This window comes from Petromyzon marinus, unplaced genomic scaffold (assembly GCF_048934315.1).
Source record: "Petromyzon marinus isolate PM22_M1 ecotype Great Lakes invasive population unplaced genomic scaffold, UKy_Petmar_22M1.pri1.0 PM_G_Scaffold_94, whole genome shotgun sequence".
NCBI lineage: Eukaryota > Metazoa > Chordata > Hyperoartia > Petromyzontiformes > Petromyzontidae > Petromyzon > Petromyzon marinus.
In genome coordinates, this window is record NW_027423051.1 from 583,562 (window position 1) to 606,314 (window position 22,753).

The 22,753-nt window shown below is 49.1% G+C and overlaps 1 protein-coding gene and 1 long non-coding RNA gene across 2 annotated transcripts; both read right to left on the reverse strand.

Moving 5' to 3' along the window:
- Nucleotides 1–4,263: 4,263 nt before the first annotated feature.
- Nucleotides 4,264–10,696, reverse strand: LOC142922429 (uncharacterized). Its single transcript, XM_076063230.1, has 7 exons — nt 10,603–10,696; nt 9,966–10,192; nt 9,054–9,276; nt 8,304–8,524; nt 7,415–7,637; nt 6,120–6,301; nt 4,264–4,391 (listed from the first exon to the last, which is right to left on the reverse strand). The coding sequence occupies exons 1-7, from the start codon at nt 10,694–10,696 to the stop codon at nt 4,356–4,358; spliced, it is 1,206 nt and encodes a 401-aa protein (XP_075919345.1). The 3' UTR covers nt 4,264–4,355.
- A 2-nt stretch (nt 10,697–10,698) lies between these two features.
- LOC142922426 (uncharacterized) lies at nt 10,699–18,769 on the reverse strand. The gene is made up of 3 exons (XR_012940050.1): nt 18,683–18,769; nt 14,269–14,373; nt 10,699–11,087 (listed from the first exon to the last, which is right to left on the reverse strand). It is a non-coding gene; the product is annotated as an uncharacterized LOC142922426 (long non-coding RNA).
- Between the last annotated feature and the right edge of the window lie 3,984 nt (nt 18,770–22,753).

Consider the following 22,753-nt stretch of genomic DNA (forward strand, 5'->3'; position numbering starts at 1 on the left):
ACGGGCTAACCCAGACTGATGTGAGTGCACGATTTCTGTATTACAGTTGTTTTTATTGTCCTTCACTGCATCGCGTTTCACGGTGAATAACCGTTGCCTGGAACATGTATGCTTAGTGGAAAAGATTTGTACATATTGGGCCAAATTTGCATTGTCTTAGAAATTACATGCAAATCAATCAATATGCAGTTCAGGTCAAATAAGACATTCCTTTTTAACGCTTTCCAACCAAGTTTGAGATGTTAATGCATTAGCTCTGTTCGTTCATAACTGCCCATCTGTCTGTAGCATGGCATTTCGATAACCCTCTTAAAGATGTATGGACTGATGCTGTACAAGAAGGATGTGGAGCTGAGTGGGCTTGCCGATGACCGGTACCAGCGGTGTCAAGATCGGCCTCTGTGGAGGAGGCTCGTGAAGCACGCTGCTGGGCAGTTGGAGGCAGTCGCCCTCCAGTAACAACGGAGGGCGGATGAGCGACGCTCACAACAACCAGCGGAGCGCCGGCCACACCAAGTCGGTGCAGTGGTGCCTCTGTCAGTCATCTTATTGAGCACACGGCACTTGGGTCTGTCCTGTGAGCTGGCAGAGAGCCTTCGACACATCACGTGGCCTCAACACGTAAGACAAAACTATAATTCGTGTTGTAGAGAATGTACCTCCTCCTATACGTGTAACTTTTAAGTGGTATGCCTCGTAACTGATGAATGATCCGAGTGTGCTCCCTATTTCAAAGACAATGAGTTGCTCCAGACGCTTCGTGAAACACAAAAGTACCCTTTGACCTGTATCACAAGAACGGGTCTCACCTGAGTTCTCTCTACAGGTTACTTCCAAACACACACACACTTTGTCCTAACGTCACTTAATCTATGTTTGACCGTTATAAATGAAATGATGCATGTACACACAAAATCAGACAAGTGTTTAATCGAAATAATTGACAGGCATTTTAACAACATTTAATTACTGCAGTGAAATATACTGCATCAGATAATATCTGATTAAGAAGCTATTTAAAAAAATATGCAGCGTCTGCTTAACAGTGGATGTAAAACATACTATTGTAGTGTCATTCAAAACGAGTAGGCCATTGCATGCTGGCGAATTCTAAACATTAGCGACAAATTGCAGAGGGGTCAAATACTTATTTCCCTCATTAAAATGCAAATCAATTTATAACATTTTTTGACATGCGTTTTTCTGGATTTTTTTGTTGTCATTCTGTTCTCTCACTGTTCAAATAAACCTACCATTAAAATTACAGACTGATCATTTCTTCGTCTGCGGGAAAACGTACAAAATCAGCAGGGGATCAAATACTTATTTCCCTCAATGTACATATACACTGTGTGTACACTGTGTGTGTGTATACACAGTGTGTATACAGTGTGTATACACTGTGTACATACACACTGTGCGTGTACACACAGTGTGCGGGTTGACTGAATGAGGCGGTGTCCAGGTCTGGCTCAGGTGTCACTCCGCCACTTGACGGTTAGCCGTGACGGAGACTCAAACTCGGGCGGTGGAGTTCATCGCGCACCGCGCTCACCGCGGCGACAACCGCTCCACCCCACGCGTTATTGAAAGATGAAATTTTCACCGAAAACTTTTGCGGCTGCAGGAATTAAAATATTCCTCATTTGCCGTCTACGTCTACGTGACTTCACCGAAAGAACCGAGAATATCGATGTGAAACACAACACACGATTCGCAATAGCTAAACGGTTTGCGCCTCGGTACATGCTAATTTATGTCCCATTGTCTCTGAAACCCAGTCCCTCCATCTCTGGCTATTTAAGGCCTCGGTACAGAGCTGCTTCACCTCTTAACTGTTTGCGTGTCTCCCCCCATAGGTCTCTCTACGGTATGTATTCTATCACTATCTTAAATTTCACGCTCAACTTACAATTTAACAATCTTTGAAATAGCGTATTCAACCAGACCATGCGTTGTGTTTTAACCGACCGTCTGTGTTGCTTTGTACAGTTTCCAAATTTTGCAAAAACCCTGTTTGATAAGTGTGATGCTCCGTCTCTCTGTATCCCCTGGTATATCTGTGTTAATTCCTTCTCCTTAAGGTCAGTATATATATCTGCGGTTGTGTTTCCTCTACCTGATGATGATTGCTTGCGTTGCAATCGAAAAGTCGCATATTATGTAATTTTATTTTTTCTCATTTCTACGTGACTTTACCGAAAAAAACAAAGATTAATTCAGTGGATGTTTGTTCGATGCGACGTCGGTGTTGGCGCGTAGGGGGCTGCGTATTTGTGGAACGTCGTCGGTTCAGACTCAGAGTTTGCTGCCAGCGGCGGAGACCGCTGTGGCTCGCAGCTGTGGGCTTGTCGGAGCAAACCCCGAACTTGGGGGGGCTTGCCCCACTTCCTCCTCCCTCGGTGGCCGTACCAGACGAGAGCCGCTGACTTCTTTGCCAATGGAACCCATTTCAAAGCGTCTCTTCTTCTGCTGCTGCTACTGCTCACCCAAGCATTGCCGCCACCCTTCCCAGATTGGCAGCTGTGAGCTCGTCGTGAAGATCCCTCATTGCTGCGACGCGAAAGACGACCACGATTACAAACAGCGTCTTACAACGACAATGCAACTGAAGATGTGGATAGCGGCGACTGGGCGCATTGGCAGCTCAGGCTGCAGTACGGGAGAGTTTGATGTGTGCACGACCGTGTCTCGCGTTATATATTAATACATACGCCTACTCGGGATGTGTTTTTTAAGAGAGAAGGGCCTTTGTGGTGCTCGGTTTTTTTGTTATCACCTCTGACGGATTATGGCCCAAGTCGAACTTCGACTTTCATTTGAATGTTCAACCTCTTGACCCCGAGTAAGACTATACGCAGTTAATACCGCTCAGCTTATACAACAACACCTCGCTTTTACAGTTGTGTTTGATCAACCTCTTGACCCCGAGTAAGACAATACGCAGTTAATACAGCTAAGTTTTTACAACAACACTTCACTTTTACAGTTGTATTTGATCAACCTCTTGACCCCGAGTAAGACTATACACAGTTAATACCGCTCAGCTTATACAACAACACCTCGCTTTTACAGTTGAGTTTGATCAACCTCTTGACCCCGAGTAAGACAATACGCAGTTAATCCCGCTCAGCTTATACATCAACACCTCGCTTTTACAGTTGTATTTGATCAACCTCTTGACCCTGAGTAAGACTATACACAGTCAATCCCGCGCAGCTTATACAATAGCCTCGCTTTTACATTTGTATTTGATCAACCTCTTGACCCCGAGTAAGACTATACACAGTTAATCCTGCTCAGCTTATACAACAATACCTCGCTTTTACAGTTGTATTTGATCAACCTCTTGACCCCGAGTAAGACTATACGCAGTCAATCCCGCGCAGCTTATACAACAATAGCCTCGCTTTTACAGTTGTATTTGATCAACCTCTTGACCCTGAGTAAGACTATACACAGTTAATCCTGCTCAGGTTAAACAACAATAACCTCGCTTTTACAGTTGTATTTGATCAACCTCTTGACCCTGAGTAAGACTATACACAGTTAATCCTGCTCAGGTTAAACAACAATAACCTCGCTTTTACAGTTGTATTTGATCAACCTCTTGACCCTGAGTAAGACTATACACAGTCAATCCCGCGCAGCTTATACAATAGCCTCGCTTTTACATTTGTATTTGATCAACCTCTTGACCCCGAGTAAGACTATACACAGTTAATCCTGCTCAGCTTATACAACAATACCTCGCTTTTACAGTTGTATTTGATCAACCTCTTGACCCCGAGTAAGACTATACGCAGTCAATCCCGCGCAGCTTATACAACAATAGCCTCGCTTTTACAGTTGTATTTGATCAACCTCTTGACCCTGAGTAAGACTATACACAGTTAATCCTGCTCAGGTTAAACAACAATAACCTCGCTTTTACAGTTGTATTTGATCAACCTCTTGACCCTGAGTAAGACTATACACAGTTAATCCTGCTCAGGTTAAACAACAATAACCTCGCTTTTACAGTTGTATTTGATCAACCTCTTGACCCCGAGTAAGACTATACGAAGTTAATCCCGCTCAGTTTATACAATAGCCTCGCTTTTACAGTTGTATTTGATCAACCTCTTGACCCCGAGTAAGACTATACGCAGTTAATTCCACGCAGCTTATACAACAATACCTCGCTTTTACAGTTGTATTTGATCAACCTCTGCGCACCTTATTCGTACGTAACTGGAATTGTAAATCCACGTGAGGCAGGTAGGACTTGTGACAGCCTTTATTACGAACGAGCTTTACTACCCGGCTTCGCCCGGGACTTGGATTATCGTCTTGGATTAATTTAATATTCCCTTTTATTTCACTGGAAAACCCTGAAAAAACATTGATGCCTGCAAGAAAGAAAAACATCCGAAACAAATCAATTTAACTAAATCGGATGTCTTTCACTCAAGGAAATTGAACCTTAACCAGGCAACTCGGAAATGGAATGATGTGGCGAGCTGAGAATCGTCGCGTTCCCTTAGAAATTCCAGACGGCGTAAGCTGTGCAAATTTCATGACGATTTAAAGCTTTCGTGACTGCAAGGATTCATCTTCTTTGGTTCTTTCGGTAAAGTCACCAACACGTAGAATGAGAATAAAATAATAAATTAATAAAATAACACAATAAAATTCTCACGACGTTTTGGCCACAACACAAGTGGCCCTCTTCAGGTGAAAGGAACAGACCTGTCGTCCAACCTGAAGAGGGCCACTTGTGTCGTGGCCGAAACGTCGTGAGAATTTTATTGTGTTATTTTATTCTATTAATTTATTATTTTATTCTCATTCTACGCAGCGACTTTACCGAAAGAACCAAAAACGAAATTTCATGACGTTGGAGGGTCAGCGTTCGAGAGTTTTTTGCCGCTTCGCACAAACAGACGAATCTTTATTTTATTTCGATTTAAAGCTTTCGTGACTGCAAGGATTCATCTTCTTTGGTTCTTTCGGTAAAGTCACCATCACGTAGAATGAGAATAAAATAATACATTGATAAAATAAGATAATTTTATTGTCTTATTTTATTTTATCAATTTATTATTTTATTCTCATTCTACGTGGTGACTTTACCGAAAGAACCAAAGAAGACTTTATTTTATTATTTTATTGTTTCCCTTCAACGTGACTTTACCGAAAGAGCTAAGAAGACGAACCTTCTGCTTTGTGTTTATGAGGGCGAACTGGAAACAGCCGCGTTGACTCAGAACATCGAGACAATGATGCGGCGCGTCTGTGCGGGACACACGGCCTACGCGGAGGCTTGGGGAGGGATGACGTCAGCAGGCAGACCGCGTGACGCTGCCGCATGCCGGTGACATCACAGACGCGACGTCACCGCTCACTTGACGTGCAAAATACACGAGTCTATTTTTATACTTTTTGCATTGTGTACAGTCTGGAAGCTACCCAAATGCCAAATTTCAAGTTTGTTTTGCATGTTGGGAGGCACACTAAACATTACTGCTCAGCGCCAAACGTTTGTTTAACGTTTGTTTAATGTTGTGAAAAAGAGTGCCGGGGTCACTCTTTTCACAGTGAACATCTACGTAGCCACCGTGATGAGGATGATGATGATGATGGCAGAGACATGCAAACTACTCCCCCTTTATTATCATTGTTACCATTATTATCGTTGTTTTTATCATTATCATTGTTATTAAAACTAGTTTATTGCACTTACAAGTGACTGCCAATCCACCACCACCACCACCACCTCCACCACCACCACCACCGCCACCACCACCACCTCCACCACCACCGCCACAGCCACCTCCACCTCCACCACAACCTCCACCGCCACCGCCACCTCCACTGCCTCCGCCACCACCACCGCCACTACCGCCTCCGCCGCCACCGCCACCGCCGCCGCCGCCTCCGCCTCCGCCGCCGCCTCCGCCATCGCCACTGCCACCGCCACCGCCGCCACCGCCACCACCGCCACCACACACCGTCACCGCCACCTCCACCGCCACCACCACCACAACACACCGCCACCGCCACCTCCACCACCACCTCCACCACCACCTCCACGACCACCACCACCCCCACCACCACCACCACCACCTCAACTGTACCTGCATCTCCACCTCTCCGCCGGTCGACTCTCTCCTCGCCCTCCGCGTCTGCGTGAGGCAGAAGGCGGCGACGCCGGCGATGGCGGTCAGCAGGAGGAAGCCGGCGGTGCAAGAAACGTCGCCCGCCGTCAAGGGAGCGGCCGAGACGGCCTCCACCGTGACGGAGACATCGGGAAACATCGCTGACACGCACACGGAGAGCACACACACGGTGACACACGGGGAGCATACACACACACGGTGACACACGGTGACACACGGTGACACACGGGGAGCACACACACACACACACGGTGACACACGGTGACACACGCACGGTGACACACGGGGAGCACACGCACGGTGATACGCGGTGACACACGGTGACACACGGTGACACACACACGGTGACCCCGCCTCCACTGTGACAGGGACGTTGGTAAACATCGCTGACGCACGCGGGAAGCACATGGTGACACACGGTGACACACGGTGACACACGGTGACACACACACGGTGACACACGGTGACACACGGTGACACACGGGGAGCACACACACACACACACGGTGACACACGGTGACACACGCACGGTGACACACGGGGAGCACACGCACGGTGATACGCGGTGACACACGGTGACACACGGTGACACACACACGGTGACCCCGCCTCCACTGTGACAGGGACGTTGGTAAACATCGCTGACGCACGCGGGAAGCACATGGTGACACACGGTGACACACGGTGACACACGGTGACACACACACGGTGACACACGGTGACACAAGGTGACACACACACGGTGTTACACGGTGACAAGCGGGGAGCACATGGTGACACACGCACGGTGACACACGGTGACACACGGTGACACACACATGGTGACACACGGTGAGCACGGTGACACACACACGGTGACACACGGTGACACACGGTGACACACGCACGGTGACACACACACGGTGACACACACACGGTGACACACAGTGACACACGGTGACGCACGGTGACACACGGTGGCACACGGTGACACACACGGTGACACACGGTGACACACACACGGTGACACACGGTGACACGCGGTGACACACACACGGTGACACACGGTGACACACACACGGTGACACACGGTGACACACACACGGTGACACACGGTGACACACGGTGACCTTGGGGTCACTCTTGTTGTCACATCTCCCTAGCCACCGTGATGATGACGATGATGACGATGACAGAGAGAGACGCAAACTCCACATATACAGCAGCAGCAGGCGTCGTCAGGGTCGGGATGAAACCCACGACCTCCTGCGTACCAGGCGAGGCGGTCAACATCTTCCCGGCCCCCGCGATCGTCGTGGCGGCGAGCGTGCGGCCCCCCGCCGGCGTCTCGCCCGGCACGACGAGCAGCCAGGCGGAGCGCCGAGCGAACCCCACGGCGTTGACCGCCAGGCAGGTGTAGCGGCCCGAGTCGTCCGTGCTGACGTTGCGCAGGTAGAGGACGTTCGTCTCCACGTCCGTGACCTCCACTTCGACCGTCTTGACGCGAACCGACGGGCGGCACGGAGAGAGCGAGGCGGGAGGAAGTCAGAATCTTGCGTTCCCACGCCAACGTGGGGTTTATATTTTTGTATTTGTTGTCACTCAGCGAACGCGTAGAGTCTGAGCCAAGCGGGGAGCTGCTGGGTCCTGTTGTGTTGAGGGCGACGTCGGACTCCGCTGAGATTGGGTGGGTGGGTGGGTGAGTGGGTGGGTGGGTGAGTGAGTGGGCGAGTGAGTGGGTGAGTGAGTGAGTGGGTGAGTGAGTGGGTGAGTGGGTGGGTGAGTGAGTGAGTGAGTGGGTGGGTGAGTGAGTGAGTGGGTGAGTGAGTGGGTGAGTGTGTGAGTGGGTGGGTGAGTGAGTGAGTGGGTGAGTGAGTGAGTGGGTGAGTGGGTGGGTGAGTGAGTGAGTGAGTGGGTGGGTGAGTGGGTGAGTGGGTGAGTGAGTGGGTGAGTGAGTGAGTGGGTGAGTGAGTGTGTGAGTGGGTGAGTGAGTGTGTGAGTGGGTGAGTGAGTGTGTGAGTGTGTGAGTGGGTGAGTGAGTGTGTGAGTGGGTGAGTGGGTGAGTGAGTGTGTGAGTGTGTGAGTGGGTGAGTGAGTGAGTGGGTGAGTGAGTGGGTGGGTGAGTGGTGAGTGAGTGAGTCCCCTCGTGCCTCGCTCGCTCACCGTGACAATGCGTACGTAGGGCGAGCCGTTGGGTGCTTCCAGACTCCCATTCACCTCCACGTGCTTGAGCCACTGCACGTGGTGGTGGTTGTTGTGGTGCTCATCGCCACCATTGCTGCCCTTCAGAACGACGCAGCGGAGCTGAGCGTCGCTCCCCACCACCGCCGTGACGTTGGCCGGGAGGCCGTCCTGCAGGGAGGGGCGCTGGGGCTGGCCCCGCCCTGCACGCCGGGGGGAGGGGGGAGGGGGGAGCCACCCCCCGGGTGGTGGCGGGGTCAGGACGAGCGTCGGGGGTCACGGGGTCAAGGAGGGAGGGAGGAGAGGGAGGAGAGGGAGGGAGGGAGTGTGACACACAGTGTCACACAGTGTGTGACACTGTGTGTCACACACTGTGTTACACACTGTGTGTCACACGGTGACACACACACGGTGACACACGGTGACACACGCACGGTGACACACGGTGACACACGGTGACACACACACACAGACGGTGACACACGGTGACACACGCACGGTGACACGCGGTGACACACGGTGACACACACACGGTGACACACGGTGACACACGGTGACACACGGTGACCCCGGCAGTGGCGAGAGACACTGCCGGGGTCACTCTTGTTGTCACGTCTCCCTAGCCACCGTGAGGATGATGATGATGACAGAGAGAGAGACGCAAACTCCACAAATATACAGCAGCAGCAGGCGTCGTCAGGGTCGGGATGGAACCCACGACCTCCTGCGTACCAGGCGAGGTGGTCAACATCTTCCCGGCCCCCGAGGTCGTCGTGGCGGCGAGCGTGCGGCCCCCCGCCGGTGTCTCGCCCGGCACGACGAGCAGCCAGGCGGAGCGCCGAGCGAACCCCACGGCGTTGACCGCCAGGCAGGTGTAGCGGCCCGAGTCGTCCGTGCTGACGTTGCGCAGGTAGAGGACGTTCGTCTCCACGTCCGTGACCTCCACTCCGACCGTCTTGATGCGAACCGACGGGCGGCACGGAGAGAGAGAGACGAGAGGAAGTCAGAATCTTGCGTTCCCACGCCAACGTGGGGTTCATTTTTTTGTATCTGTCGTCACTCAGCGAACGCGTAGAGTCTGAGCCAAGCGGGGAGCTGCTGGGTCCTGTTGTGTTGAGGGTGATGTCGGCCTCCACTGAGTTTGGATGGGTGGATGGGTGAGTGAGTGGGTGGGTGGGTGGGTGAGTGGGTGGGTGGGTGGGTGAGTGAGTGGGTGGGTAGGTAGGTGGGTGGGTGAGTGGGTGAGTGAGTGGGTGGGTGGGTGGGTGAGTGGGTGGGTGGGTGGGTGAGTGAGTGGGTGGGTGGGTGAGTGGGTGTGTGAGTGGGTGAGTGGGTCAGTGAGTGGGTGGGTGAGTGGGTGAGTGAGTAGGTGAGTGGGTGAGTGAGTGGGTGAGTGAGTGGGTGAGTGAGTGGGTGAGTGGGTGAGTGAGTGGGTGAGTGAGTGGGTAAGTGGGTGAGTGAGTGAGTGGATGAGTGAGTGAGTGGGTGAGTGGGTGAGTGAGTGGGTGAGTGAGTGGTTGAGTGAGTGAGTGTGGGTGAGTGGGTGAGTAAGTGGGTGAGTGAGTGTGGGTGAGTGGGTGAGTGAGTGGTGAGTGAGTGGGTGAGTGAGTGGTGAGTGAGTGCCCCCGTGCCTCGCTCGCTCACCGTGACAATGCGCACGTAGGGCGAGCCGTTGGGCGCCTCCAGGCTCCCGTTCACCTCCACGTGCTTGAGCCACTGCACGTGGTGCTGGTGCTGCTGGTGGTGGTGTTCATCGCCGCCATCGCTGCCCTTCAGAACGACGCAGCGGAGCTGAGCGTCGCTCCCCACCACCGCCGTGACGTTGGCCGGGAGGCCGTCCTGCAGGGAGGGGCGCTGGGGCTGGCCCCGCCCTGCACGCAGGGGGGAGGGGGGAGCCGCCCCCCGGGTGGTGACGGGGTCAGGACGAGCGTCGGGGGTCACGGGGTCAAGGAGGGAGGGAGTGTTACAGTGTGTGTGTATAACACACAGTGTGTGTAACACACAGTGTATATAACACACTGTATATAACACACTGTGTATAACACAGTGTGTATAACACACTGTGTGTAACACACACACACACAGTGTGTGTGTTATACACACACTGTGTGTGTGTGTAACACACAGTGTTACACACACACACAGTGTCACACACACACACACTGTGTGTGTGACACTGTTAGTGTCACACACTGTGTGTGTGACACTAACACAGTGTCACACTGTCACACACAGTGTGACAGTGTGACACACTTTGTGAGCTCCCCACTCGTCTCGTTACCTTCGTGAGCGGTCACCACCGCGTAGACGGCGGTGGCGGCGACGCAGACGGCGAGGAGAGACCCCAGACGCCTCCTCCTCCTGCTGCTGTACATAGACGTCGTGCGGACAAATCCCGAAGCCATGGAGCTGATGGTGGTGGTGCTGGATCGTGGTGGTGCTGGATCGTGGTGGTGGATCGTGGTGCTGGTGGATCGTGGTGGTGGATCGTAATGCTGGTGGATCGTGGTGGTGGTGGTGCTGGTGGATCGTGGTGGTAGTGGATCGTAATGGTGGTGGTGCTGGTGGTGGTGGTGCTGCTGCTGCTGCTGCTGGTGGTGCTGAGGGGGGTGGTGGTGCTGGTGGTGGTGCTGAGGGGGGTGGTGCTGGTGGTGGGTGGTGCTGATGGGTGGTGTTGCTGCTGGTGGTGCTGCTGCTGGTGGTGCTGGTGGTGGTAGTGGTGGTGCTGCTGGTGCTGCTGGTGGTGGGTGGTGCTGATGGGTGGTGCTGGTGGTGGTGGTGTAAAAATTCCGCGTGCGTACAGGGAGGGAGGGGTCAAGTTTTGACAGATTTTTGCGTGCCGACTAAATTGATGGCCCCTTAATGGTTTTATTACATTTCATATTATAATATTAAATATATAATACACCTTTTTGTTCATAATTCTTTTTATAGATTTATTTCATATAATATAGCATTTTATTTTAATGGTTATATTATATTTTATATTTAATATGTTATAATAAACAATTTTTTACGTAAAAAATATATTTATAAGTCTCCACAGAGCTACGTAGCTATTTTTCAGAAGCGACCTGGCCACAAATGAAAGTTCAACTTAGTTGGCTTATCACGTGGACATGGATCGCAGCCAAATACCGGAGGACCCGGAGAAACATCCACACGATCACGGAGAGAGAGACACAAACTCCAAATATACAGCAGCAGCAGCAGGCATCGTCAGGATCAGGATCGAACCCACGACCTCCTGTACATCAGGCGAGGTAGTTAACATCTCATAGCCACCGTGATGAGAGGCACACAAACTCCAAATATACAGCAGCAGCAGGCATCGTCAGGGTCAGGATCGAACCGACGACCACCTGTATACCAGGCGAGGTAGTTAACATCTCTCAGGGACATGATCTAACCCACGACCACCTGTATACCAGGCGAGGTAGTTAATATCTCACAGCCCCCGTGACGATCGTCAGGGTCAGGATCGAACCCACGACCTCCTGTATACCAGGCGAGGTAGTTAACATCTCTCAGGGACATGATCTAACCCACGACTTCCTGTATACCAGGCGAGGTAGTTAACATCTCTCAGGGACATGATCTAACCCACGACTTCCTGTACACCAGGCGAGGTAGTTAACATCTCTCAGGGACATGATCTAACCCACGACCTCCTGTACACCAGGCGAGGTAGTTAACATCTCACAGCCCCCGTGATGATCGTCAGGGTCAGGATCGAACCCACGACCTCCTGTACACCAGGTGAGGTCGGTAACATCTCAGCCACCGTGATGAGAGGCACACAAACTCCAAATATACAGCAGCAGCAGGCATCGTCAAAGTCAGGATCGAACCCACGACCTCCTGTACACCAGGCGAGGTAGTTAACATCTCTCAGGGACATGATCTAACCCACGAACTCCTGTAGACCAGGCGAGGTAGTTAACATCTTTCAGAGACATGATCTAACCCACGACCTCCTGTTGACCAGGCGAGGTAGTTAACATCTCTCAGGGACATGATCTAACCCACGACCTCCTGTAGACCAGGCGAGGTAGTTAACATCTCTCAGGGACATGATCTAACCCACGACCTCCTGTACACCAGGCGAGGTAGTTAACATCTCTCAGGGACATGATCTAACCCACGACCTCCTGTACACCAGGCGAGGTAGTTGACATCTCTCAGGGACATGATCTAACCCACGACCTCCTGTACACTAGGCGAGGTAGTTCACATCTCTCAGGGACATGATCTAACCCACGACCTCCTGTACACCAGGCGAGGTAGTTAACATATCTCAGAGACATGATCTAACCCACGACCTGTACACCAGGCGAGGTAGTTCACATCTCTCAGGGACATGATCTAACCCACGACCTCCTGTAGACCAGGCGAGGTAGTTAACATCTCTCAGAGACATGATCTAACCCACGACCTCCTGTACACCAGGCGAGGTAGTTCACATCTCTCAGGGACATGATCTAACCCACGACCTCCTGTAGACCAGGCGAGGTAGTTAACATCTCTCAGGGACATGATCTAACCCACGACCTCCTTAATACCAGGCGAGGAATTAACATCTCTCAGGGACATGATCTAACCCACGACCTCCTGTACACCAGGTGAGGTAGTTAACATCTCTCAGGGACATGATCGAACCCACGACCTCCTGTACACCAGGCGAGGTACTTAACATCTCTCAGGGACATGATCTAACCCACAAACTCCTGTAGACCAGGCGAGGTAGTTAACATCTCTCAGGGACATGATCTAACCCACGACCTCCTGTAGACCAGGCGAGGTAGTTAACATCTCTCAGGGACATGATCCAACCCACGACCTCCTGTATACCAGGCGAGGTAGTTAACATCTCTCAGAGACATGATCTAACCCACGACCTCCTGTACACCAGGCGAGGTAGTTAACATCTCCCAGCCACCACTGCGCCCACTACTGACGGTGCTCCTGTAGAGTCTCAATGCGTGACGCGTGATTTACCGACGGCGATGTAAAGTGGGTGGTGGGTGGGTGGAGGCCTCCGTCCGTTGCTGCATTGAGAATGACCGCAGTGGATATCCAAAACCTTTGTTCTGACTGCTGCAACGTCCCTGCTGCGTTGTGGGAGCGGCGGTGGCGGTGCAGCGATTTGGTGGCGTGGAGCTGCACCCTCCAGAGGGGTCCTGCTCCCCAAGTGTGAGGGCACGAGCTGGATTGGCTCTTGACCATCACCCCGGTCGTGACCTTGACCTTGATGCTCCTGACTTTGACCTTTACCCCGTGCCTGACCTTGACCCTGCCCCCCCCCCCCCCCCCCCCGAGGGCGGTGTCGCCGTAGGTGCTGCTGCTCGCTACTAGCACCACTTGCCCCTACAACCTGTTACAGTCTACATGGGGATGGGGAGATAGTTGTCTTGGCATTGACATTTTGAGTTTAAGTTTCGAGATACAAAAAAAATAATGAAAGTGAACACAGACATTGGGATGATGTTTGTATTTTATTTTTCTTTGCAACTAATTTTTCTTCGTGAGAATTGTAAAATGCAAAGGGGGGGTGGGGGGTGGTGGGGGGTGCAGTAACGAACAGTCACGTGACAACTCAGCGGCGGTCGATGTTGTCGAAGAGCCCCTGACGTGAAATGAAACAAACGGAAGTCAAAATCGAAATTCATTTATTTTGGGCGACTCCGTTCCCACCGCGCACGTAAACGCCGTGACCCACCTGGCGCTGAGATAATTCTGTCCTCGTCGTGCGTCGTCCAAGCACAGCAGCGAGGACGAATGCGCAGACTGAACAAAACTTTGATTAGCGCATCGTGTAAAGCTCGTCGAGAGGAATAGTTCGCCTTCAACAGATATACAATGGCGTCGCAACGCAGTTCGTGCGAGAGCCGGGGGCTTACGGGACCCCGAGGTCACACCATGAGGTTCGAATGTGTGAAGGTCTTACCAGATTCAGAGGGCAAGGGGTCCACCCAGTTGAAATGGACGGTGGAGTCTTCCGGACGAGAGAACGAGGCAGGGTGCCCAATGAGACGAAAGAGAGACAACCACGCTGAGAGGTGTCACAGCAACAACAACAACAGCAGAAGCAGCAACAACAATGGCAAGAACAGCGTTAGGGGCACGGTTCCACGTCCACACGGACATCGGTGCCTCGCCGACCACGAGTTTGGGCCTAGTGGGTCGCCCACGTGGAAGAGCCTGGTTCTTGCCTAGTAATGCACGGTGTTGTGTCTGCTGCTATATTAACCAACTGTTCGACCAAAACCATGAAAACACACAAACTGCAGTTATAGTGCGCATTGAATAATCCTTGGCTGAAAGTTACGTAAAGTAGCTTACCTGATAATAGCGAGTGGAGTTAGTATTATATCCTTCTGTTTTGCAAAGTTAGCGAGGGTAGAGTTTGTATGATCTCCCCCTGTTCTAGAGAGTGGAGTTTGTATGATCTCCCCCTGTTCTACAGAGTGAGTGCAGTTTGTATGATATCCCCGTTCTAGAGAGTGGAGTTTGTGTGATATCCCCCTGTTCTACAGAGTGAGTGGAGTTTGTATGATCTCCCCCTGTTCTACAGAGTGGAGTTTGTATGATCTCCCCCTGTTCTACAGAGTGAGTGGAGTTTGTGTGATCTCCCCCTCTTCTACAGAGTGAGTGGAGTTTGTATGATCTCCCCCTGTTCTACAGAGTGAGTGGAGTTTGTATGATCTCCTGGCGGACCACAAATTTCAGAAGAGTGTTAAATTTCATGTTCAACCTTTGGATTGCAGATACCAGCATAGATAGAATGAAAAATACGAGGTACACGGTCAGTAGAAATACATATACAAGTCCACCAAGAGGTAAGGAGGGAGGAAAGACGGACAGGGAGGCAGAGAGAGAGGGGGGGGAGGGATGAACAGAAGCTTAAATAGGAAATACGGTTGGAGGGGGGGAGGGGCCAGAGCGAGAGCGGCAGCTCAAACACGCAACATCTTACACATACAAAACGGCAACTCAAAAAAGGACCACCTCTTGTAAATACAAAACGGCAGCTCAAAAAAGGGTACATCTTACACATAATTACAACGGTAACTTGTAATTATGTGCTGTCCTCCAGACAGTCTCGTCCCTTCACCTGATGAAGGCCGCTTGTGTTGTGGCCGAAACGTCGTGATTTTTGTTATTTTATTTTTTACCTACGTGACTTTACCCAATAGCACCAAAGAGTATGGATCCTAGCAGTCACGAAAGCTTTAAAATCTAGAATAGAAATGTAATGCAATACAACACAGAGAGTCGGCCAACATAAGAGTCAACACCCCACCTGGTTGATAACGTTCTTCCAAAGATTGCTCAATTTGAAAGAGAGACAAAACACAGACACGGAGACACATAGACAGAGAGAGATAACACAGAGACACACAGAGAGAGATACATACAGTGAGGGAAAAAAAGTATTTGATCCCCTGCTGATTTTGTACGTTTGCCCACTGACAAAGAAATGATCAGTCTATAATTTTAATGGAAGGTTTATTTGAACAGTGAGAGACAGAATAACAACAAAAAATCCAGATAAACGCATGTCAAAAATGTTATAAATTTACTTGCATTTTAATGAGGGAAAAAAGTATTTGACCCCTCTGCAAAACATGACTTAGTACTTGGTGGCTAAACCCTTGTTGGCAATCACAGAGGTCAGACGTTTCTTGTAGTTGGCCACCAAGTTTGCACACATCTCAGGAGGGATTTTGTCCCACTCCTCTTTGCAGATCTTCTCCAAGTCATTAAGGTTTCAAGGCTGACGTTTGTCAACTCGAACCTTCAACTCCCTCCAGATTTCCTATGGGATTAAGGTCAGGAGACTGGCTAGGCCACCCCAGGACCTAAATGTGCTTCTTCTTGAGCCACTCCTTTGTTGCCTTGGCCGTGTGTTTTGGGTCATTGTCATGCTGGAATACCCATCCACCATCCATTTTCAATGCCCTGGCTGAGGGAAGGAAGTTCTCACCCAAGATTTGACGGTACATGGCCCCATCCATCGTCCCTTTGATGCGGTGAAGTTGTCCTGTCCCCTTAACAGAAAAACACCCCAAAGCATGTTTCCACCTCCATGTTTGACGGTGGGGATGGTGTTCTTGGGGTCATAGGCAGCATTCCTCCTCCTCCAAACACGGCGAGTTGAGTTGATGCCAAAGAGCTCCATTTTGGTCTAATCCGACCAAAACACTTTCACCCAGTTGTCCTCTGAATCATTCAGATGTTCATTGGCAAACTTCAGACGGGCATGTATATGTGCTTTCTTGAGCAGGGAAACCTTGCAGGTGCTGCAGGATTTCAGTCCTTCACGGTGAAGTGTGTTATCAATTGTTTTCTTGGTGACTATGGTCCCAGCTGCCTTGAGATCATTGACAAGATCCTCCCGTGTAGTTCTGGGCTGATTCCTCACCGTTCTCATGATCATTGCAACTCCACGAGGTGAGATCTTGCATGGAGCCCCAGGCCGAAGGAGATTGACAGTTTTTTTGCGTTTCTTCCATTTGCGAATAATCGCACCAACTGTTGTCACCTTCTCACCAAGCTGCTTGGCAATGGTCTTGTAGCCCATTCAAGCCTTGTGTAGGTCTACAATCTTGTCCCTGACATCCTTGGAGAGCTCTTTGGTCTTGGCCATGGTGGAGAATTTGGGATCTGATTGATTGATTGCTTCTGTGGACAGGTGTCTTTTATACAGGTAATGAGCTGAGATAAGGGGCACTCCCTTTAAGAGTGTGCTCCTAATCTCAGCTCGTTACCTGTATAAAAGACACCTGGGAGCCAGAAATCTTTCCGATTGAGAGGGGGTCAAATACTTATTTCCCTCATTAAAATGCGAATCAATTTATAACATTTTTGACATGCGTTTATCTGGATTTTCTTGTTGTTATTCTGTCTCTCACTGTTCAAATAAACCTACCATTAAAATTATAGACCGATCATTTCCTTGTCAGTGGGCAAACGTACAAAATCAGCAGGGGATCAAATACTTTTTTCCCTCACTGTAGGCACACAGAGAAACAACGCCTCAGTGTCGAGGCCTTAAATAGAGAGAGAGGGGGGCAGAGAGAGAGGGGAGGGGGTGTAGAGAAATCCGTGAGTCAATGCAAGGCCGTAGCCATGGAGTCAACATTGGGGGGGACCAAATCTACCAGGGGGTCTGGGGTCCCCCCCCCCCCCAGAAAGAAAAATCTAAATTTGAAAACTAATTTCCTGACATTTCCTAAAATATTGAAAAATTTCACTAACACATGGGATGGAATTTTTGTTTTATTTGATACAATAATGTATAATATTGTATTGTATTACATTGCTCTGTGTTGTTTATTCTTTAACTTTTCTTGTTTCATAGTATGTATTGGCAGAGATTAGGGATTCATAAAGTACAAGGCAATCATACAAACACAAATCTACGCATTGTTACGTGAAGACAAGTCCACATTTTGTGGCCAAGGTTTAGCAAATTGTTTTTATTAACATAGCATAGCAATTATTATTTTAAATAACATTTTTAATGCAATATATTTTGAGCATATTTGATTATTGGGGGGGGATATGTCCCCCACCAATATATATCATAACTATTATAACATTATCATTACGGCCTTGTGTCAATGAGAGATTTGGAACTTTGGTGACTGCAGGAAATAATAATAACACGAGCACACGCAGAGAGAGAGAGAAAGCTCACTTATAATCTTGGTTCTTTCGGTAAAGTCACCACGTAGAAGGGAAACAATAAAATAATAAAAATATAAAACAATAAAATTCTCACGTTTCGACTGCAAGACGAGCAATCATCATCAGGTGTGAAAACCACAGCAACACAAGAACATTTTCTTGCTGATGGTTTTCACACCTGATGATGATTGCTTGTGTTGCAGTCGAAATGTCGTGAGAATTTTATTGTTTTATATTTTTATTATTTTATTGTTTCCCTTCTACGTGGTGGTAACTTTACCGACAGAACCAAGAATATGAATCCCTGCAGTCAAGAAAGCTTTAAATCAAAAGCTCACTTAATCAAACAAACTGAGTAAAATTTGGAAATGTAATGCAATGCAACACAGAGAGTCGGTCAACACACAATAAACGCATAGCCTGGTAGATTACTTTCTTACAAAGATTGCTCAACTAAGCGAGATAATTGAAGCAAACGCGATCAGGCGAGGGCAGGAGGCAAGGCCCCGCGTGGCTAGGCCCCGCGTTGTAAAGTTCCAACCTGGACATCGATTCCCATGCTCGCTGCTACTCAATTGACATCCCTACGAGAGAGCGAGGCTCTACCTTGGTAAACAACAACCACCAGCACAACGACCACCACCACAACCGCGATGAGAATTTCTCACCTCGGATTTCAGTTCACGCGCGGAGCGGCAGATTTCTGTTACATCGTGACGTCACCCGGCAGCAGGAGATGACGTCACTTGCGTGGTACAAGACACTCCCCTCCCGCAACGAGCGGGTCCTAATTTAAATAAATTATGTTAATGAGCCCGGGCCATACGTGGAGGGATGGGGCGTGGGTGCTGAAACCCGTTGCAATAAACTCGCGACGGCCTTCACGAATATATTATGTTAATGAGCCGCCAGTCACCGGGCGTAGCTTTGCCCAAATAAGGATTGTACAGATAACGGAAGTGACCCAGGCAGAGGTGGCGTCACGCTCAAGGGCGCGGTAGACGGGGTGGGGTGAATACCTTGGTGACATGACGTCCTAGCGAGGGACACCTCCCCCTGGCGTTTCACGCCGATGAGGTGATGCTGAGTAGTGATGTCACAGAGCGGGATTGGAGTTTAAGTTGATTTAGATTCATTTTCCATTGCTCCCTCCCTTGAACTCAGCAACAACAACAACGTGGACATTGCATCCCACTGGGAATTTTAGCACACAGCGTTGGTGTACGGTGCTTTTTTCAGGAATATTTTGCTGTTTTTTATTCATGGATTTTCTGTTTGCAGTCACACAAAGTAGTCACTTTAAGATGTGTTTCTTGTTCGTGTTTGTTGTGGTTGCACTTGATTCAAGAGCCGAATGGCTCACAGTGGTATACCAAAATAAATAAACTGAAATTATTGTGTACACTCTGTGTGTGTACACACTGTGTGTACGTACACTGTGTGTGTACACTGTGTGAACACTGTGTGTGTACACATACACACTGTGTGTGCACTGTGTGTGTGTACACTGTGTGTGCGTATACACTGTGTGTGTTCACTGTGTGTGTGTACACTATGTGTGTACACGTACACACTGTGTGTGTATACACTATGTGTGTGTGTACACTGTGTGTGTGAGCACTGTGTGTGTGCACTGTGTGTGTACACTGTGTGTGTACACTGTGTGTGTGTACACGTACACACTGTGTGTGTGTGTACACTGTGTGTGTGTACACTGTGTGTACACGTACACACTGTGTGTGTGTACACTGTGTGTGTGTACACTGTGTGTGCACTGTGTGTGCACTGTGTGTGTGTGTAAATTGTGGGGGGCACAGTCATCTCAGTCGACCAATGGGCATCTTTTCATCAATTTATAATTTTCCAATTTTCTTGTTTTTCTTATTTTCTATCTACGTGACTTTATGGAAAGAACCAAGAATGTGGTAGCACATTCTCTATTTATTGCAGAGGTTCAAGGTTAAAATCTGACAGGCACACCTGGCTACCCCAGTAACATTCACCACAATATGCGCAGTCTGCTAAACGGCAGATGTAAAACATAACGTTGCGTCATTCACAACGCACATTGCATGTTGGTGTCACGGTCAAAATTGCGGAAATTCCAAACATTATCCAGAAACTCCACAACGGAGACACGCACCGCCTGTACCAACGACGGAGTCGCAGGGGCAGACACTCGATTACGTTGGAATCGATCTGCAGACGGCCAGCAGCTCCGTGTCGCCTTATCTCGATCCCGCAATCCCAATCAGGTGAAAGTCCGCATCGAACCGAACCCCCGGCAAGGCCATCGTCTACTTAACGACGAGAGAAAATTCAAACGAAATATCGTTTTCAATGAAGTCTTCCAGATGTAAATTGAGACAAGCTTTTAATGAAGAAATAAAATAATCTAATTCAAAACACAACACAATTCAAAGATGCTTCATTTTAAAACTTCAAAACGGAGCATGGGGTACTTGCGTGAATGCGTCCTTCGTGTGCAAATGTTGTGACTTTCCTGGCCTGAAGGCCGTCAATATGTTGGATTATTATTGGTGCACAGCGTCTCAACAACAGCAGTGGGGTTTGCTTCAACCGATAGGTACGAACATCCAGACGTCAATCAGCAAGGCACATTTCTAGTCCTAGTTAGACAAAATCTACGTCAACACGTAAGACAAAACTACAATTCGTGTTGTAGAGAATGTACCTCCTCCTATACGTGTAACTTTTAAGTGGTATGCCTTGTAACTGATGAATGATCCGAGCGTGACCTATTTCAAAGACAATGAGTTGCTCCAGATGCTTCGTGGAACACAAAAACACCATTTGACCTGTATCACAAGAACAACGGGTCTCACCTGAGTTCTCTGTACAGGTTACTTTCAAACACACACACACACCTTGTCCTAACATCACTTATTCAATGTTTGACCCTTACAGATCAAATGTTGCAAGCATGCACAAAATCAGACAAGTATTCATTCTAAATTATTGACAGGCATATTAACAAAATTGGATTACTTCAGTGAAATATCCTGCATCACGTTACATCGTATTAACAAGAAGCTTTTTAAAAAAATGCAGTCTGCTTCACAGTGTATGTAAAACATACTATTGTGTCATTCAAAACGAGTAGGCCATTGCATGCTGGCGTCTGAGTGAAAATGTAGCAAATTCTAAACATTACCTACAAACTACACAACTGAGATTACACATCAATCATCGCCCCCTACGGATAGGCTCTTGTCCACATGCAGGCCGGTGCAGGGTCACCACCTTGTGCCACACAGGGGCAGCTGCTACTTGGGGATGCTCATTGAGTGTTTCAGGCGAGGTATGACACAAAACTCCGAGTTGCTGAGGAGATTAAGCAAGCAACATGTAAAAGCAATTATTATAACATAGTGAATGCTTGGGAGCTTATTGGCTCTTGCTCCTGGTTAGAGATCTACCCAACCCACGGGCTCACAAAGTGTTCAACTTCACATTCTTGTCATTAAAGGCCTGTGACAAAGGTGAATCTATTGGATAGACATTATATCAAGCTTACACATCTACCGGGTCTCCACTTGACTTTGTATTGTCTAGGAGCAAGTCCACCCACACCACTTCCACAAACTGCTGGGAGTTGCCTCACTCTGACTCACAGTCAGAATTCTCCTCCTGCTTTACGATGTGAAGGTCCCATTTTGGAGTTGAATCTTCATCTTCACATTTTACCTTCACTTCTTCGCTCATCACTTCTTCACATTTCACCTTCACCTCTTCATATTTCACCTTGATACCTTTAAAAGTGTCCAAGCTGAGATTTTCGTCCGGTTCTTGTTTCATGAGGGATGGGCTCATTGCGGAACTTTGACTTTCACAAGCTGATATCAGACTCCGACTCGACTCCTTGTGATGCTTTTGTGTTCTCTGGTGTCTTAGAAGATTTGATGAATCTGCAAACGGCTTCCCGCACAGAGTACACTTGAAGGGTTTCTCTCCTGTGTGTGTTCTCTGGTGTTTCACAAGATCAGATGACTGTGCAAATGCCTTCACGCACACACTGCACTTGAAGGGTTTCTCTCCCGTGTGTGTTCTCTGGTGTTTTACAAGAGCAGATGACTGTGCAAATGCCTTCATGCAGACACTGCACTTGAAGGGTTTCTCTCCCGTGTGTGTTCTCTGGTGTACTTGAAGATGTGGTGACTGTGCAAACGCCATCCCGCACACAGTGCACTTGAAGGGTTTCTCTCCCGTGTGTGTTCTCTGGTGTGTTACAAGATGACATGAATCTGACAACGCCTTTCCGCACAGAGTACACTTGAAGGGTTTCTCTCCCGTGTGTGTTCTCTGGTGTTTTTTAAGAGCAGATGACCATGAAAATGCCTTCCCACAAACACTGCACTTGAAGGGTTTCTCTCCCGTGTGTGTTCTCTGGTGTGTTTTAAGAGCAAATGAACCTGAAAATGCCTTCCCACAAACACTGCACTTGAAGGGTTTCTCTCCTGTGTGTGTTCTCTGGTGTACTTTAAGATTTGATGAATGTGCAAATGCCTTCCCGCACAGAGTGCACCTGAAGGGTTTCTCTCCCGTGTGTGTTCTCTGGTGTGTTACAAGATTATATGAATCTGAAAACGCCTTCCCGCACAGAGTACACTTGAACGGTTTCTCTCCTGTGTGTGTTCTCTGGTGCCGTGTCAAATTTCCAGTCCGGTCCGTGCTGTATGCACGCTGGTCGCATTGTTGACTTGTCGTACCGAGCTGCG

Coding starts and splice junctions, on each gene's coding strand:
- LOC142922429 (XM_076063230.1), bottom strand. CDS start 10,696: ATGTACAGCAGCAGGAGGAGGAGGCGTCTGGGGTCTCTCCTCGCCGTC. Junction 10,193..10,602: donor GGTGGTGACCGCTCACGAAG/GTAACGAGACGA, acceptor CCCTGCGTGCAG/GGCGGGGCCAGCCCCAGCGC. Junction 9,277..9,965: donor CCTACGTGCGCATTGTCACG/GTGAGCGAGCGA, acceptor GTTCGCATCAAG/ACGGTCGGAGTGGAGGTCAC.